Source organism: Arvicanthis niloticus, chromosome 10 (assembly GCF_011762505.2).
Source record: "Arvicanthis niloticus isolate mArvNil1 chromosome 10, mArvNil1.pat.X, whole genome shotgun sequence".
Taxonomy (NCBI): domain Eukaryota; kingdom Metazoa; phylum Chordata; class Mammalia; order Rodentia; family Muridae; genus Arvicanthis; species Arvicanthis niloticus.
Genome location: NC_047667.1, coordinates 72,827,877 through 72,846,481, shown reverse-complemented (window position 1 = coordinate 72,846,481; position 18,605 = coordinate 72,827,877). Strand labels below are relative to the sequence as shown.

General features: G+C 38.1%; 1 protein-coding gene across 5 annotated transcripts; it reads left to right on the top strand.

Moving 5' to 3' along the window:
- Positions 1–18,340, top strand: LOC117716273 (serpin B10). 5 transcript variants are annotated; one of them, XM_034513284.2, is made up of 9 exons: positions 418–515; positions 3,319–3,486; positions 3,687–3,863; positions 6,682–6,747; positions 7,176–7,313; positions 9,206–9,323; positions 11,623–11,765; positions 14,063–14,218; positions 17,783–18,340. In XM_034513284.2, the coding sequence occupies exons 2-9, from the start codon at positions 3,370–3,372 to the stop codon at positions 18,185–18,187; spliced, it is 1,320 nt and encodes a 439-aa protein (XP_034369175.1). In that variant the 5' UTR covers positions 418–515; positions 3,319–3,369; the 3' UTR covers positions 18,188–18,340. The 5 variants fall into 5 exon arrangements, with proteins under 5 accessions (XP_076797794.1, XP_034369177.1, XP_034369175.1 ...); XM_076941678.1 differs by lacking the exon at positions 418–515 and adding an exon at positions 540–614; XM_076941679.1 differs by lacking the exons at positions 418–515; positions 3,319–3,486 and adding an exon at positions 1–65.
- The last annotated feature ends 265 nt before the right edge of the window (positions 18,341–18,605 follow it).

Sequence of the window (18,605 nt, the reverse complement as noted above, 5' to 3'; positions counted from 1 at the left end):
CTTGTGTGTTTCTCATAGAACATTTTAAAGGGTATCTTAGCAGATGAGGAGCAGATTATGCACTGGTAATGTTTTTCATTTTATGCCACTTTATTATTTCACTTGAAACTGTCCTTTTATTATTTTTTTTCTTAGGAACATACCAGTGGAATCCATATTAATTGCGGTTAGTTGGCAACTTACCCAAGGGATTTAGCTTGGAATGTATGAGTTACAATTTGTCAGAATTCACGTCTCTGCATGCAGTCCTGCATGGAAAATGTTGGTGATTAATAATTCAGGCAAGAGCTCAGCTATCTACCTCTCTGAGTTATTTGAAGTTTTGGTCAAGCTAAGCCTGAAAAAGGAAGAGTGTTCTGGCTTGTGAAAGTGAATCGAGGGTGGGGCTCAGAAGAAGGAGGGGTTACGATTTTTTTTTTTTAAAGTTTCTTCAGTTAAAAGTTACCTAACATTTGAGCCACAGTCTTTTACTAAAGGCACAATTTGTCAAGTTTGCTCCAGGAGAGGGAAATAAGGTATTGTAAATATTTCTTTAATTAAAAAATTGTTTAAATTTTTGTTATTGTAGTGCCTAGCAAATTACCAAGACCTCTTCTCGAAACTCAGGATAATAGGTGAGGTTCCATTCTTTTAGCATTTTTTCTGAACTGGTCAAATATTTAACATTGAACTGGTTTAAAGTTTGATAGACTAAGAGGAAGGTATCATTAATTTCAAGGAAGCTTTGAGTGTTCTACTTGGAGTTGTGAGAAAGATGAGTGGACTTCTGTCCTCCAGTCATGTCTGCATTTGCCAGCTACTGACTTGTATCTGCCAATTTAACAGAGGGAAATAAAGCATCCTTAAAATAATTGAATCCCACCCCTTCTATTCCTTCATATAGGGTGGCTTGACAGTGCAACTTTGATACATGGAACTAATGGTTTGGCCGTGCCCTCTCTATAACCCGTTTTCCTGCCTGTCAGCACGGCATGAGCCTTTAGCTCCTTTCTCTGCTGTGGGACACATGAGTCTCTGAGCATACCTTACTCTTCAGAACCACTCCAGGATAACAACTCCCTCAGAAAAGGGTTCTGGCAAGTAAAGAGTTGCTGGGAGACCATGACATTGTCATATTCTGTTCCGATCAGCTTCCTAATGTAAGATTCAGAACTGTCATCAAAGAGAACGAGCAAGAGATCTTAAGTATTTTTCATGGGGCAAAGAACAGGGCTCTTCCCCTCTTGTCACATCCTCTACTTCTTCCTCATTGGTCTTTTAAACTTCTTTTGTTGATCCTATATTACTCAATCTTGCTCTTATCATCAGAATCCTATAGACCATTAGCTACATTGACCATGAGATTTGTATTCACAGTAAAGAGAACAGGGCTGCACTTCTTACTGTTCACTAGCTATGCATCCTTAGTCAGCCCATCTAACTTCTCTGGTCCTGAGCTTTTAGGAGATTAAATGGGAGTGTTAGATTATAGTGGCTCTAAGCTTCTGCTCAAGCTGTCATGCTAGAGGTGTGCTTCTTTATAACAGTAGATTTTATGATCATGTTTTTAGTTTCTTAATGTCCTTTTCAGTGTGTATAGCTACTATTGTAGATAATATATAGTCTATATATTCAGTTTGTACTTCTAAAATTTTCAAAATAGCAATTCATTTTGTAAATGATACAGTAGGGGATGGACAGATAGTTAAACCAATAAGGCAATTGCATTATAAGCATAAAGATCTGAGGTTGATCCCCAGAACTCATGTAAGATGGTAGGCATGGAAATTCCCATTTATGATCGCAATGCTAAGGAGGGACAGACAAGTAGATCCTTGAGACTTGGTAGTCAGCCAGCCTTCCTTACTGCATAATCTCAGCTCACTGACACACTTTGTCTTAAAAAGAATAGTGGGCATCTTATAGAAACAACTGAAGATTGTCCTATGATACTACATGTATGTGTACCCACACATAAACACACACACATGTATGTATAACACATACACATACATATATGGGGAGAGAAAGACAGACAGACACAGACACAATCATAAACACAGATACAGACAGAAAGAGACTATGACACAGTAAGCTTCTGATTACTCAATATTTATTATCTAAATTATTTCCAATAAAATCTCATCTTAGAATTCTGTAACTTTCAGGAATTATTTCTGACTGTTGGGTTTGGTGATGGTTTAATAGTTCCTTACAGTTGTTTTTAAAAGTGGACATTGTCAGGTTTCTTGTTTGTATGTTCTAGGCTATACTTTATACATTACTGCTGATGTTAATAAGACTGAAGATAAGAGAATATTAACTATTTGCAAGAGGATATTTCTTGTGTTAGAGAAATATTAGATTTTCAAGAACTTAGTGTGCATAAATAAATTCCATATTTAGCATAATCTACATGTTGAGATATAAAATTCCCGGGCCCTAAGATGTTACTTACTCCCTGCCCTTGCAGGTTGGCCACAGAGCCGAACACTTTTCCTCTGACTATACCTCCCAGATTTTACCAATATAGATTGTATAATCAAAGTGTGAGATGAATGAATGTGCCCTTGAAGGAAGTAGAGTTTCTTATGAGATGGTATCCCATGGAGCGGAGCACTAGCGAATTTCCAAGCCTTTATGAAAGTGTAGAGTAACCTTACAACAGGAAGGGCTTTTATTTTTTCAAAGAACATTCACCTGGGCTCTGCAGGAGATTTCACCATAGGTACAAACCACACTTTGGGTGTGACCCGGCGTCTTGAAAGCTGTGTGGTCAGGTGTAACTTAATGGCCGGAAGAACTTCAATAGAATCACTGTAAAATAATGTTGTCACCAATTTGTGCACACCTCGTCTTAATTCCAGTTTTGACCACAGAACTTTTGACTTTCCTGAAGCCTTTATTATGGGTTTCTTAGTAAGAAATGAGATGTTGGGACAAAACTCAGCTCCTCACAACACGAGTACCTACAGAAGGTCCCAGGCCTTGGTATTCATCAATTCAGCATCGGTCATTTAATAAATTTGAAAATTATTTGACCACAGAACAACAAACATTAAGTTATTTTAAATTAAAATTCCACAGTAATTAAAGGTGAAATTTAGAAGATGACTATAATGCAGCAAAATGGTAAATTCTGAGTTCTCTTGTTAAAGAAAAGTGAATAAAAAAGACAGAAATTACTCAGTTTCTTACAAGAATTTTCAACTTAATTTTGCATAATATTAACTTAAAGGAAATAATACATAATGGGCCCCAAACAGTATAGACTATATGTAGGTAATTAAAAAGTATAAACAAGTATGTGGGGTAAAGTGCTGAACTGTATGCTGCTAGGTATAGAAGGCAATATATGGAGAAAATATTTCCAAGGAGCTTGGGAAGGCTATGCAGAGGCAAAAGGGTAATAAATGTCCACAGAATGGAGAAACTAAGGCATGGCACTTGTCTGTCACCTGCTCAGAATCTAGCTGTTCTCTGCGGTACATAGCAGGAAACTTTGAGGTAAGCCTCTTATGTTCTTTGTTTTTAGTTTAGAACATATAAAACAATAGTGGTGGGTGGATTAGAATTTTGTTAAAATCAACTCAGTTCTTATGAACAATTGTACATATAGCTGAATCTCTGGCCAGATACTTTTACAAGAATAAATTAAACAGAAAAGATTTAACATTTATATGTTCTCTGTCTTATCATCTTTATAGGTTTGCCCAATGGCCTCGTTAGTAGTATCCATCAACCAGTTTGCTCTGGAGTTTAGCAAAAGGCTGGCTGAGTCTGCTGAGGGTAGAAACATTTTCTTCTCCCCCTGGGGAATCTCAACTTCTTTGGCTATGGTGTATTTGGGTACCAAAGGTTCTACTGCAGCCCAGATGTCCCAGGTGAGTGGAAAAACCCGTCATTCCCCAGTGTATAAAAGTTAAATGGTATTTTTGTTTTGTTTTGTTTTTAGTTAGATTGTTTGTTTAATTTCAGTTGGGTTCTGAAAATCTAGTCGCCTACATTTTACAACAATATCTCTCAAAACACATATAAAATGTTGTACCATAAAATGAAGTCCAGAGAAATCCATTTGAAATTGTTGGGGCAGATCTCTGTAAGTTCAAGGCAAACCTGGTCTAAATAGCAAGCTCTAGATCTAAATAGCAACTTAGAACTACACGGTGATAATCCTGTCACAACAACAGTAAGGAAGCTGGTCTTTGAAAAATTCTTTAAGGACATGTCATCTCCAGGAAAAAAAGCTAAATGATGAGGTCAGATATTTTAGTTTAGCACCAACCAGTTTTATCTTGATGATAAACCTGTTTTCAAAAATTATTTTAACTTTAAGTAGTAGAACATTCAGCATCCTTCTGATAGAGAAAATTCAAGAAGTCTAGCTGTAGGTAGTGGCGCACTCCTGCAATCCCAGCCTTTGAGATATCCCAACAGGAGGATAGTCATGAAACCAGCCTGCAGAACACAGTGAAGTCTATACCAGCCCAGAAATACAAGGTAGCACCTTATCTTGAACAAAACAACAACAGAATTCTGTTTCCATGTTTTGTTTGGTCACATCTTTATTTAAACCAGTTGCCTGTTTGAATATAAAGAGTTCAGATACTGTACTAAAACATGAAGATGCTATTTTATAAAATTATTTATAAAATTTGTTTGTTATAAGCTTCCCCAAAGTGCATTGTACTACACACACACACACACACACACACACACACACACACACACACACACAGAGAGAGAGAGAGAGAGAGAGAGAGAGAGAGAGAAGCATGGCAAAATAGCTATGTGTATGTTCATGTATAATGAGGTATGTGAATAAATACAACTAAATAATGACTGTTAATTGGTATATACGGCTTACCCATAGATATGTTCTTAGGTGCATTCCATTTTGAGTCCATTCATATGAAACATATGTCTGAGTAAAGATTGTCCCTGCTGTAACTATTACTGACTTCAGTTGCAGTGAGTTGCACCTGATTACCCTAGGAGAGGTAGCCCTTACTCTGTTGCTATGAGTTAATACATCTTGTGGTAGGATAGACTTACTGGTATTGCAGTCTGGGTCCAGGATGTTACACTGTGGCATACTTGAGGGGAAGCAGAAGAACCACATCCTTCCTGAGAGCTTCCAACTGAAATGCTGGCATAAACATGAAGGTTATGTGTGTACATGTCAACTTGTTATTAGAGCATGCATTACTTTTTTACAATAGATGTCTAGAAGTTTTCTACACAGGGTGTAAACATATTCACTAAACTCTGGTACTTTGTACACACAAAGATCATTAGATTGTACAGCTGGAAGCTGGGTCCCCAAGGTTGTTTCTTCTCTATTTCAGGCACAGTCGTAGCTGTTTTACCTGTGCTTCTGACCAAACCTATAAAACAAAGTTCCCACAACACTTTCACTAATCTCAATTAATCTTCCAATGTGGCTCACAAAACTCTGGCAGACGCTTATCTATTGGCTCATCATAAAGATAACTACAAAGAATGCACATGAAGAAATGGGTAGGGTAATACTGGAGGACAGAGCTGACAGCTTCTGTGATCTTTCCTAGGGCACAAACCACTGGGACTCTCTGGATGTTCACCTACTTTCTGAACCCTGTCATCTGACATTTTAGGGAGACTTCATTGTGCTTTTGAAAGATGCAAGATAACTGAGCAAGAGCGTGATCCGCTGCTAACATAGTGACACCAAGAAAACCCAGCAAGGCTGGCTCCTCCAAATTTCCTTCATTCCTTTCTGCAATATTCTTTCTGTAGCTCTGAAACAAGTGGTTCTTTCCTAACAACTTCTATCAAACAAAAGAGTTCATAAGGTATCTTGATGGCATCGATAAAGACAGAAAAATGGAGGAAGGCTATATTTTCAGTTTCTGTGATTCGTCTTGAGGAAGAAAAACTAGTATCTGTGGCCTGGGTTTTAAAAGGAAGCAGATTACAAAAAAGCCAAGAGAAAGATTCAAACATTGTTCCATTGTGCACCCTAATGTTGGGGAATACAGATCGTGGAAATTAGGGTCAGTGCCTAGTTATATGAATTAGAGATGAGATATTACATGTCACAAGCCACACCACTTCTAAATTTCTATGGACTAAACATTTGAAGTTTCCATTTGTGGGGTCCTAGTTCTAACCTTGTCACCACAAAATGCAGGATTTACTTCCTTCACACATGAGTATCGTCCCACAGGTAGAGTGCATTTTTTCTCTGCATTTATGTGTTGACCTTAATGGATTTTCTATTTTGACACTTATCTTTCTTTTCAAAATGTCATTGAGCAACAGATGGAAAACCAGAGAATTTTACCTCAGGATATTTTTAACATTGCCACAATGATGCCACGAGCAGCTTAAAGTGGAGGTTTTTTTGATTTTGTTTTTTTTTTTTTTTTTTGTTTTGTGTTGTTTTTGGGTTTTTTTTTTTGGCTTTCTCTCTCTTTTTTTTCTTGGATATTTTATTTACATTTCAGACGTTATCCCCTTTCTCTATTTCCTCCACCCCGAAACCTCCTATCCTATCCCTTCTCCTCCTGATTCTATGAGGATGTGCCCCCATCCACCCACTCCCACCTATTTATGTGTTCTATGGTTGTAAGAATTACTGATTCGTATTTACAAATATGTCATTTAATATGCGTGCTTCTCTGTCAAGTATATTCACTTGCTTTTTTATTGAAATTACAGGTACTTCAATTTAGCACTGTCCAAGACTTCAAATCTGGTCCTGATAGTGAAAAGAAAAGGAAAATGGTATTTACATATTTTGTATCCATTTGTCAGTTGTGAAGGGGTTATTTTTAACAGATGTATTTTGTGGTCAGTTCAAGTAATCCACTTCTTAGAACTTTTATTGGAAACGTTAAATATAGCAGAATGTATTTCAGAATCCAGCGTGCCTATGCTTTGTAAAAGTTGTGTTTCTTATCTCCCTTTTCATCCCTTTCAAGGTTTTGTTTTACTTTCAAAGTCCTTGTCTGCCCTTATAAGCTATGAATGAAAGGTTTTTTTTCATTAAAATCTTATGTCAATCATATAGAACAAAATAATTTTATCTATTTTAAGTAAACTGTTTTCACCTATTGCTTGTTAGGCATTAAATGATTCCATTTTACTCCAGGGTGATCATGTATTATTTGGGTTTTGTTCAACATTTTTTTCTAATCCCTTCTCTTTTAAAGGAATTTAACTCAGGCGAGGTTGAAGAAATACAGTCTGCTTTCCAGACCCTTGCTGCAGAAATCCTCAAGCCTGGAAATTCTTACATACTTAAAACAGCTAATAGGATATATGGGGAGAAAACATATCCATTTCATAATGTGAGTGCAAATGAACTTTGTTCATTAATGGGGGAAAAGAGGCAGTCATGAACCAACAAGAAAATACACATTTCTCTAGGGTCCCCAGGAAAATCTCAGTGTCACCAGTATTTTTTTGGTAAGCAACCATTTTACAGTAGCCGGTGAATACTTAGTTCTAAAGAAAACTATAGTGGGTCTGACACAGGACTGGCTTATAACCTCACAGACATGGGTACTTTAAGTTAATGTGTTTCACAAGAAAACTTTGAGTCAGAAAGCATATAGTCATGTAATAGTAGGGTAGATCTGACAGAGCCAAAGATCGTGTCCATCCCAGGTCTGTGGCTAGAAGCTGTCCCTGGAAACAAAGCTGAATTTGAGATGAAAATAGAGGAATGTACCTCCTATCAGAATTTTAGAGATTTTGTCAACATGGAAATGATAATGGTTGACATCCAACCAATGGAAACATCGGTGTCCCTGTCTTATTAAGATTCAAGAGCCCCTCAGAGAACAGTCAGTCATTTTTGTATTTTAACTTTGTGCATCACACTCCTTGAAAAAAATCAAGAAGGGTAGTGGAATCAAGCATGTAAGGGTTAAACAGCAAGGGAGTTAGGTAGGTAGGATGGATGGAAAGTAGGTATCCTGCAGTTCCAAGCATCTTATGACTGCCCACATCAGTGAGCTCTTGGGAATTCAGAGCCTTGGGCTGTGTTAATCCTGAATCTACAAAACCATCCATATATAGCCTTAAAGACATTCTCATTACCCTGTGGCTTTTCAACTCCTACTTGACTCATAATCAAGAAAGTTACTCAGTAACACTCAAAACAAAGGGGATACAGGCATTTGTCCATCTTTTTCTGAGTCCATGGGTGAATTAACAGGGAGTAGTGCCTCATATAATGGGGCTGTTTCTGTTTTGCTGTATTATAAATTTCAATGTGGATCTCACAGCCTTTGGGAGAGATAGGATGACCTCTAGTACTTCTTAGAAGTCCTCTAAGAAGTAAATAAACTAAAGGACTAACAATGCACCTCCTGGGGAAAAGAAACCACGTTCTCAGGGCAGATGCTGCAGCAACTGCAACCTCAGTTACTTCCAGCTGAGATGAGAATCATAGGGTGCAACATAAAAGCTCCAAAGGAAGAGAGGCCAGGCTCACTCCCTCAAAACCACTGGTGAGGCTTTTGACCTCACTTCCAGATCAATTTTCTGGAAGAATGTAATTTGTTTCAGGCTGCTCTAAGTTCCTAGGGGTTTGTAGACCACCTCAGTCAACTTGCAGACCCAGAGTCCTCAATGTGCTCTCATGCATCCTGCAGAAAACACGCCCAGCTCTGAATATCCTTTGGCAACTGGGTGACTCTTGTGACTTATAGTCTCCTCTTTTCATTCTGCTTTCAGTTCCTCACGTGAGGAAAACAAAAACCAAACCAAACATACATGCAAGTAACCTTATATAGACTGAGCAAGATGTGTTTATACATTTAAGTATATATATATATATAAACCATTAATAAAAACTACAGGCCATAAGTTTAAAAGAGAGCAAGAAGTATATGGGAAGACTTGGAAGGAGGAGAAGAAAGGAATAAGTGCATATATATATATATATATATATATATATATATATATATATATATATATTTACAAAGTAGTCAAGAAGCAGGTACCAAAGCTCCAGGACCATGGGTAGGCAGATTTTCCTTCTGTGCCTGTAGTTCTGTATGGCTAGTTCGTTTTGAAGGGAACTAAATTTTCATTTTGACCCATACCAGGGATGAAGAAATAGAGATGATATAGGTGGGGTGCGAGCCTGCAGTTGTTCTCCTTATTGATTTTTGTTTAAAATAGCGTATACAAAATTAATTTCTCAATTTGAGGCTTTACCTGTATCTTTCAGAAATATTTGGAGGACATGAAAACATACTTTGGGGCAGAACCACAGTCTGTTAATTTTGCTGAGGCTTCTGGACAGATCAGGAAAGACATCAACTCCTGGGTTCAATGCCAGACCGAGGGTAAGCTGTTGCCCAGAGCACAGATAACAGCTTGCTCTAAGTTTCAACTTATTTGTATGAAATTGTGCCATTCATGTCTATATATTTCCTTAGTGGAACTGTGGGACACGTATTAAATATTCAGAACTTTTACTTCTATTTATACTTCTAAGTTTTAGACTGGTAGCCTTCTCAGTAAGTCCTGTGTAAAACTCTGAATTCAAACTTCCATGAATATATAAACAGAGTGTTTTATTTTTCAAAGGTCCATCATGCTGGGGTCTTCAATTACAAAGATAGAGGGACAACCAAGTGAGGTCTCAGGTTCAATTTAAAGCACATTGGAATTCCGGGTAGATGGGCTTTATTTTACTCCATCTCTAGGAGTTCCAGAACCATTATGGGGGAATGAAGGCTGGAATCTTGTTCTTTTTCTATTATTAATTGTCTTGCCTGGGCTTGCCTGGACTTGCCAGGTTCATAGGCCTAGTCTCCTTAATTGCCAATTTGAAGTGTGTCATGGAATCAGAATAGCCTTCTCAATGTCTGTGTGTCTAAATTTCCTTCTTCCTATGAGGGCAGGAGTCACTAGGCTGGGGTTTACTCTATCTCAGTATGACATGATCTTAACTTGATCAAATCTGCAGAAATTGCTTTCCAAATAAAGTCACATAATATCCTGGGAGTTAGAATGTAAACATTTTGGCAGGAGTGGAAAATTTGACATTCAGTGATTTCCTGACAAAAATGAAAATTCTTAATATTATCTTGAGGAGCAATCAGATAATCTCAAATTGAGAATTGGAGGGCATTCTGTACAACAAAGGGCATTTTTCCCCCAACAGTCCAAGTCAACAAAAAACAATGAATAAAGAATGAACTGACTGTTCAGAAAAAAAAAAAAACACACACACACACACAAGGAAATTGCAACTAGGTTTAGCTTGAGAACCCGTCTTGATTTCTGATGGGGAGGGGGCAGTTTGGAGGTTATAGGGGGAGGCTGTGCACCGATGTTTTAATTAGAACAACTGATGATGTTGAATGCAGTCTGTTTAGTGCATTTTGTTGAAGCTAACTTTCTGTTTTGATTCCTTGGCAGACATCAGTTTCTATGGTTTAATAATAATGTAGTAAGCTGGGCTTGTAAACTCTTCCCACTTGGGAGAGTTAGAGAGATAATGAGTCTAGAGCCTGCCTAGGCTGTGTGTTGAGTTCTCTACCCCAGCCTTGGGCTTCGTCAAAGGGCTTTTTTGTCAAACATACAAGCAAACAAATAAGCTAGCTAACTGAATCAGTATTTGTCATCAGCAATTTTATAAATGTGAAATATCATGCAGAGGCAACTATACCTTCCCTGCCATCTATTGCTAGGAGAAAAGTATATTGTGCAGGAAATACTGTAATTCAACATTTATAGGAAGTTTACATTTTATTTCCCTTGTTACCCATATTATCTGCAAATAACTTTAGGTCTCCCTACTATGTAACCATATATATAATATGCATATTCTTGCTCTGATTCATGAGTTAGCATTTTGAGGAAAAGGCTAAGTGATAGTAACCCTCGAAGCCTATGGATACTGCCATGTATCTGTTTACTGTGGCTGTAAAACGACTAGTCCCACAGAAGTTAGAATATTTTTTATCCGGCAATTCTTCATAGCTATTGAGAAAAAGTGTGCTACTGTTGCGGATTGGTTCTAATGCTGTTTATGTTAGTTTGGCTCCCAAAATTACATAAGAACCAACATGAAAGATACTGAGAATCCCTAACCCCTGTTTGCCTTGATTGGTGAAATAAAGTTGCCTGCTGCCAATGGTTGGGCAAAGAGACAGGATTTTAGATATCCTGGGCAAGGGAGTGGGAGAGAAAAGGAGTTTTTAGAATAGCCATGATGAGAAACAGAGGGAGCAAGAGAGAAAGCCAAGTGAGTCCGGAAGAGGCCTTGGGGGCACTTCCTGGATTGGGTCTGGGGTAGCAAAAGTAGCCTAGCGTTTGAGCTGCTTAGGGCTTATTAAACAAAAGGCTGTGTGTGTGTGTGTGTGTGTGTGTGTTTCATTTAGGAATCCAGAGCATGTTGGTGGGCAGTAGCAAGAAGCCTATGGAAGTTCAGAATGGATTAACAATTTACAACTTCATACTACTTAATAATAACTTGTTCTATTCCTGGGATATCTAAAAAGACAATTTAGAAAGAAAAATGTTTTGTTTCCAGAAAAAATTAAAATCTGGTTATCTAATTAATCTAATCTAAAGTAAACCTAATTAATCATACATATTCCAATAGCCAATTTAGGATCTGTCCTGCTCTTGTAGGTAAAATTCCAAATCTCCTCTCAGATGACTCAGTAGGCAGCAAGACTAAGATGGTTCTGGTGAATGCCCTTTATTTTAAAGGAACCTGGGAGCATCAGTTCTCAGTGGAAAACACCACTGAAAGGCCTTTCAGAATAAACAAGGTACGAGTTGGCTAAAGAGCACTTTGAATTTTCACGTGACTTTGCAAAAACAACATACTCTATGTTAAATCTACTCTCTTTTCTAATATCTTTCTGTATCCTAACCCTAATTGAGGAAGGAAAGGCTGTGGTCAGAGCTCTCTGTTCCCCTTGACCTAAAACTTGCTATGTCCTTGTTTTTCTCTGAATACAGGTTATTTGCATCATTTATCTGTTCACGATGCTGAGCATGTGGGAGCTGGGTGGGGTGGGTTTTATATTTATTTCCCAGTTGAGAAATAGAGGTACCTAAAGAAGTAAAGGTATGTCTGAGTTAAATTTCCAGAACCAAACATTACTGCACTATAAATTCTACTGTTTCTAGTAATATCATTTTAGCAAAGTGTGTGTGTGCGAGGGGGAGGGTGTGTTGATACAAAGTTAGAGAGCTATCTAAGAGGTTCCAAGGGCTCTCAGCTTGCCATCAACAAGACAAAATCCCTCAGGTAAACAACTTGAAAAGAAGGAAAGATGGCAGCTCATGATTTTAGAACTTTAGTCCACGGTGACCTGTCCCAGTAAAACATTAATACAGAAAGTCAATCACAAAGCAATGTTCCTGACTTTATGGTAGGGATGAGGTAGGGAGACATAGACAGAGGGAGAGAGGGAGGAAGAGAGAGAGAGAGAGAGAGAGAGAGAGAGAGAGAGAGAGAGAGAGAGAGAGAGAGAGAAGAGTGTCTTAGTTTGGGTTCCCATCACTATAAAAGAGACACCATGACCAAGGCAACTCTTATAATAAAGGACAACATTTCACTATTTCCTTATAGTTTCAGAGGTTCAGTCCATTAACATGGCAGGAAGCTCGGCAGCATGCAGCCAGACATGGTGATGGAGTTGCTGAGAGCACTACATCTTGATCTGAAGGCAACAAGGAGAGAGGCTGCAGCCAGGAGGAGGGTCTCTTCCTTGCTGGGTGGAACTTGCGCACTAGCGGTCCTCAAAGCCTGTCGACACAGTGACATACTTCCAACAAGGCCACACCTCCTAACAGTAACACTTTCCATGAGCCAAGCATATTCAAACTACAAGGGGGGTTGGGGGGAGACAGACAGACCGACAGACTAGAGTCAATATTCCAGTGATCCAACTTCCTAAGTGCCAACTCCTACAGCTCCCAGCATCCATGCAGCATCACCAGCTGGCAACCGAGATATGACAATAGAAACACATGTCCTTTCAGATTTATGACCCAAAGCACTGCAGGCTAGAAGGTGGCCAAAACAAAATGTCAGGATTTTTGTTTCGTTTCCCCTCACTGAACGTCTTCTATCATTTTTCTCTCTGGCTGAAATCTAGGTTTATTGTTTGTTTGTTTGTTTGTTTTTTCCCAAGTCACAATGGTCAAACATAGCTCTCCACAGTATCTCTTCTACTTTTGGAAACATGGTGATAAGCCCAAGCTTTAATTCCTAGAGAGAGAACCTTATAGCACCTCAAAGCTAGCTGACGTAGCTATTGGTTTTAACAGTGAGATCCGAAGACAACTCTAGTTGGTGTCATTGTCTGTACACCCTGGGAACCATCACTTTGTCCCAATCAATGGCCTGGTTACAAGGCTTATGGATGAAGTCTTCTGATTAACGTCAGCGCCACATATAATTTGACAATAATATATCTATGACAGAAAGTTTTGTTGTGGCGTCATTTGCTGTTGATTTTGTTGAAAATACTTCATATGGGTCTGGAGAAATACTTAGCAGTTAAGAGCTCTTGCTAGGTTTGGATTCCTAACACCCACATAGAGAAACTCAAAACTATTAGTAACTCCAACTTTGGGGGATCTGATGCCTCTTCTGGTCTCTGTATTTGTACGCATAACAGACGTCATTTGTCTGACAATATTTTACAAGTATGTCTTCCTAATCTATCGCTTGCTTTTCATTTTTTAATGCAATTCAGTTTTTTTTACAATTAATACTGACAATACTTCCTAGGATTCTCGAATGTTTGTGCGTAAAATGACCCATAGTTTCTGGGGGTCATTAGCACTTTTTTGGTTTTCCCACATTGCTCCTTTTAAGCTCCTTTTAGTAGACTCCACTTACTGTGACATAAACACATTGCCTAGTAGATGTTTGAGACAAGAGCTCTTTTGTTTTACTTCCACTGACGTAGTTAGTAGAAATTTCCGGAGGCTACCTTGGGAAATACTTTAGTGTTTATTGGAAGATAGCTAGTTTTGCTAAAGTGCAAGATGAAGGGAAACCAGTGGTGTCCAGATGAAGAATCTGTGACTTTATTGCTCCATTTTACAGACCACAAGCAAACCAGTGCAAATGATGTCAATGAAACAGAGTCTTCAAGTCTTCCACATTGAAGAGCTGCAAACCATAGGCCTTCAACTCAACTATCAGAACCGTGAACTCAGCTTGCTTCTACTGCTGCCAGAAGAAATAGATGGCCTGGAACAGGTAGATACATTAGTCTGTCTGATATAAAATAAATTCTGTGTTTGCAATTATGCTTTAGAGAGAAAAACATGAGGACTTGTCCTTCTTGATGTTAAATTTCTACATGGGAAGGCATCCTTTGGGCCTGATCCTTTGAGTCTTGGCTACTTTGTCTTCTAAGATTGCTCATACTTTATGAAATTCTATAAAAATTAATATTACTACTTATTTTTAGAAAGGTTAGGTAACTATAGATGCCTGTAGCACAGGTGGGCACACATATAGCCACATGTACACAGATATGGAGGCTTTTATTTCGAATCGTGATCACACATTGAGTTTCCTTGGCTCTTCTCAGATTAGTAGAAACTACCTATTTCAAGATTAACTTTTAATTAGAATTGTTAACTTTTTAAAAACATCTTTATTGATTCTTTGTGAGTTTTATATAATGCACCACAGTTCTACTCATTTCTCTGTCCCCTCATATCTGTCTTTGCAACCTTCCCCCCAAATAAAACACACCACACACACCCAACGCCTCCCCACATGCATGACAAAACAAAACACAAACAAAAAGAAAACAGAAGAGAGAAAAAATTGTGGAAGTTTCAGTGAGTCACAGTGTGTCCCACCGTATATCCCTCTGTCCACATATATTCACTTGCAAATGTTCATTGCAATGAGTCACTGGTCTTGGTCAAGAACTCTGGCATGTGTGACATCATTAATTTTGGCCCGTCACTCAGACTCCTCTTGGTTTTTCTGTTCCACTGTGCTGCCTAGGTGAGGTTCAGAGCCTGCTCTCCTGAGTGGTGCTACTGGTGATGCTGGCAAGGGATGGTGCCATCTGTTGGCAGGCCCTTGGGTGACATTCTTCATCTATGTAGGAGGTGTGGTGACAAGCTGTGCCTCTGGCCTGCCTATGCCTTGTGCTGGAGGGCAGGTCTGTGGGTGGTATGGAAATCTGCAGGTCTCTGTCTGTCTTCCTCCTCCCACACTGTGCTAACTGGATTTAATTTGACTTTTATGAGTCCGAGGCATAAGACAGCTTTGGTCATCAACCAAGCATCAAGCTAGGAAAACCAAAGGACTTGACATCTACTCTGCCCTAACTCATATAAGAACAATACCACCAACGGGATGTTTGTCCCTCATGGGGTTGGGAGCTAACTTTTTATTATATTAAACAAACTACAATGCTATTATTCTCATGGTTCTGTTTGTAAACAATATTTAGATTTTAAGAATGAGGCATAAGAATAGATAGGTCAAATAAATACAGTCACATGATTTTTAAATTTTATATCATTTTATTATAGATTGATGACAATTTCTTCATAATGTGTCATTTGGTGTGTCAGCAGCTGAAAGTAGTCTAGTAATCTAGACCATGTACAGCCTTTGGAACCTTGATACTTCATTGCTAAGCAGGACCAAGCACCTTGTAATTAGATTAAGAACTCTAGTTCTGGCAATGGTATGGCAGAAAGCTCTGGAAACAGTCTGGATTGTGTGGTTGAGGTGCAAGGGTAACTTGGATGGCAACTGCTTGTGGAAATTAGGTGTTTAACTACAGAAGGAATAACTCACGGGGACCTGGAAACTGTACTAAATACATAAAAGGCTTTCATGTTCAATAACCCTTGTTTGTGTCAGAGGTCAGGACTACATCTATTGATGGAAGTCACTTGCAGACCGTCTTCAGATTAATATATACAGAAACTTTTGGGGAGGATTAACTTCCTTTCTGGGGTCTTAGATCGCACAGGGCTCTTGTGTATCAAGCAGGCTTTCTAGGGTAGAACTAGTTCTCAGATCTAAATGAATCTCTTTTATTTTGTTTACTTTATTATTTTGTGTGTATGAGTATTTGGTCTGCGTGTGTGTCTAAACACTATGTGTGTGTAGTGTCTGTGGTGATTAAAAGAGCACAGTGGATGTCTTGGAACTGGAGATATATAGACAGCTGTAAGCCACGATGAAGTTGCTAGAATAAGAATCTGGATCCTTTAGGAGAGCAGCTAGTACGCTGAACTACTGGAGCATCTCTCTACCTTCAAATTAACCTTTTTAATTATTTGTATTTCTATATGAGTACTTATATAATTATACATATGGTGTGTTACACAACTTTTTAAAAAACATTATTTTAATCAAATAAACAATCATCAGGAGAAAAGAATGTCTTCCTGTACCATCCCGATCTCAGTTTATCCTATTAAGCTTGATCTACTTTGCGCCTAAGCAAATAGATGCTTAAATGGAACATTAGCCTCTTGCAATAGATACCCTGTCTTTCTTTGCCTATTCTCTGATTTTCCATATATACCACGCTGTTAATGTTGGTAAGTTTCCATAGCTCTGGTAGTATACAGAAAAGATTTTTATATTGTTCTTCAAAACGTGTGAAACTAGAGAGGACACTAATGGTAAGATCTGTGTAGAATGATAACCATTTCAGTCATAGCAGGCTGCTTCTTAGGAATTCAGGATCCTGAGATCAAGATATTGTAACATTAGTAATATATAACATTCACAAATATGCCACTAACAGGCAATACTTGGGTTTATAAATCTCTCAAATGAACAAAAGTATATGCTTTGGTGCAAAAATATTAATAAAATGTCAAACCTATATACATATACAAATGGACCTATGCACATGATCATATATTATTTCTGAAACTTTCAAATTATAAAGGGGAGTTGAGGTATCTTATGCCCAAAATAAAAATGTACTCATAAGATTTAGAGTTTTTCTTTTTTCCCCTTTTCAGTCTTTCTTGACAAAATTTATAATATTGTTATTATAAAATAAAGGCTTTTAATTTTCTCTGAGATTTTGTTTTCAATGAACTGCTTCCAATGTTGAGAAAATGAGCAGTTTGTGCTCCATGTCACTTAAATTTACTCTTGAAGATATCTCTTATGGGAGGAGATATTGATTTTGGTCTTGATTTTAGTCCATGCTGGCAGAGTAGCTTCATCATAGTGGGCAAGAAACAGTAACTAGAAGATACAGCCATCAAGGTCATACTTCCCTCCTCCAGCCAGGTACCACCTTCCACAGTTCTGTCACCTCTCAATAGTCTATGCAGAGTAATTCACCAACAGATTAACATGTTTATTATGTTAGAGTTCTCATGATCTAATTTTCTAAACAAGTGTTCTCACTGACTCAATCAGAAATATGCTTAACTAATGTGTTAGTAGCTTCTAATCTAATCACTTTGACAAGAAGACTCATACATGTCTTAACGTACAACTTACACTACAGTATATGCTTGTGTAAAAATATAATGCAAGTACTTTATTATATAAGAATATTTTAATATTGTTGACACCTTGTATACTGCGGTAGAAGTATTTCCCTTTCAAACTGAAGTCTAATTCTTCTATTTCCTAGGACCTATTGTCTGCAAAACAGAGACTCAGTAGTTGAACAGTAGCAAGTTCTCAACACTTAACCAGTGGACTTCCAAATGTGTTTTTTGCTGCCCTAGGCTGAGGAATGATGGTACTTTACTTTATAGCCTATTTTTTCTGTGATTTACTAACTCTTCCTGGGTTCTGATCCTGCAGCTAGAGAGAGCCATCACTTATGAGAAACTGGATAAGTGGACCAGTGCAGACATGATGGATACATATGAAGTGCAGCTGTACCTCCCCAAGTTCAAGATGGAGGAGAGTTATGACCTCAAGTCTGCCCTGAGAGGTATGGGGATGACCGATGCTTTTAACCAGAGTAAAGCTGATTTCTCAAACATGTCTTCAGAGAGAAACCTATTTTTGTCCAATGTTTTCCATAAGACTTTTCTGGAAATAAATGAAGAAGGCACAGAGGCTGCAGCTGGCACTGGAAGTGAAGTCAGTGCTCGAATTAAGGCACCTTCCATTGAATTAAATGTAGATCATCCATTTCTATTTTTCATCAGGCACAACAGAACCAAAAGCATTCTATTTTGTGGAAGATTCTGTTCCCCCTAAAGTCTGTATCTCTTATTGAATGAGAACATCTTACAGTACAAAACAAACAAACACACAAACCCATATTGTGAGATGGAAAAACAGACATCACAAAATCAGCCCATAGTCCATACACATTTCATGCTTGCATATTAATAAATGAACCTAAATGAACCTTCAGAGAATGTGTTCTTGTGATCCTGTCATGTTTGTTTATTTATTTGTTTGTTTGTTTGTTTGTTTAATACCACATGCACACAGTTTTGCTTTAGGGTAACTTTTATTTATGTTGCAGAAGTTCTGTTTGTAAATACCAGGATTGAATTATCAGGATCTCCTGATAAGGTTGACGGGAATGAAAACCAGACCAGGTTGGAGGGGTCTCAGCAAGACTGAGGTGGAGGCAAATTTATCCAAAACAATCACACTTTTTGTATTC

What these genes read in the sequence shown, in the direction of transcription:
- LOC117716273 (XM_034513284.2), top strand. Translation starts at nt 3,370, where the DNA reads ATGCAGAGGCAAAAGGGTAATAAATGTCCACAGAATGGAGAAACTAAG. An exon ending in CTGCAGCCCAGATGTCCCAG is followed by an intron (nt 3,864 to 6,681) that starts GTGAGTGGAAAA and finishes TTGAAATTACAG; the next exon opens with GTACTTCAATTTAGCACTGT. An exon ending in GGCCTTTCAGAATAAACAAG is followed by an intron (nt 11,766 to 14,062) that starts GTACGAGTTGGC and finishes TCCATTTTACAG; the next exon opens with ACCACAAGCAAACCAGTGCA.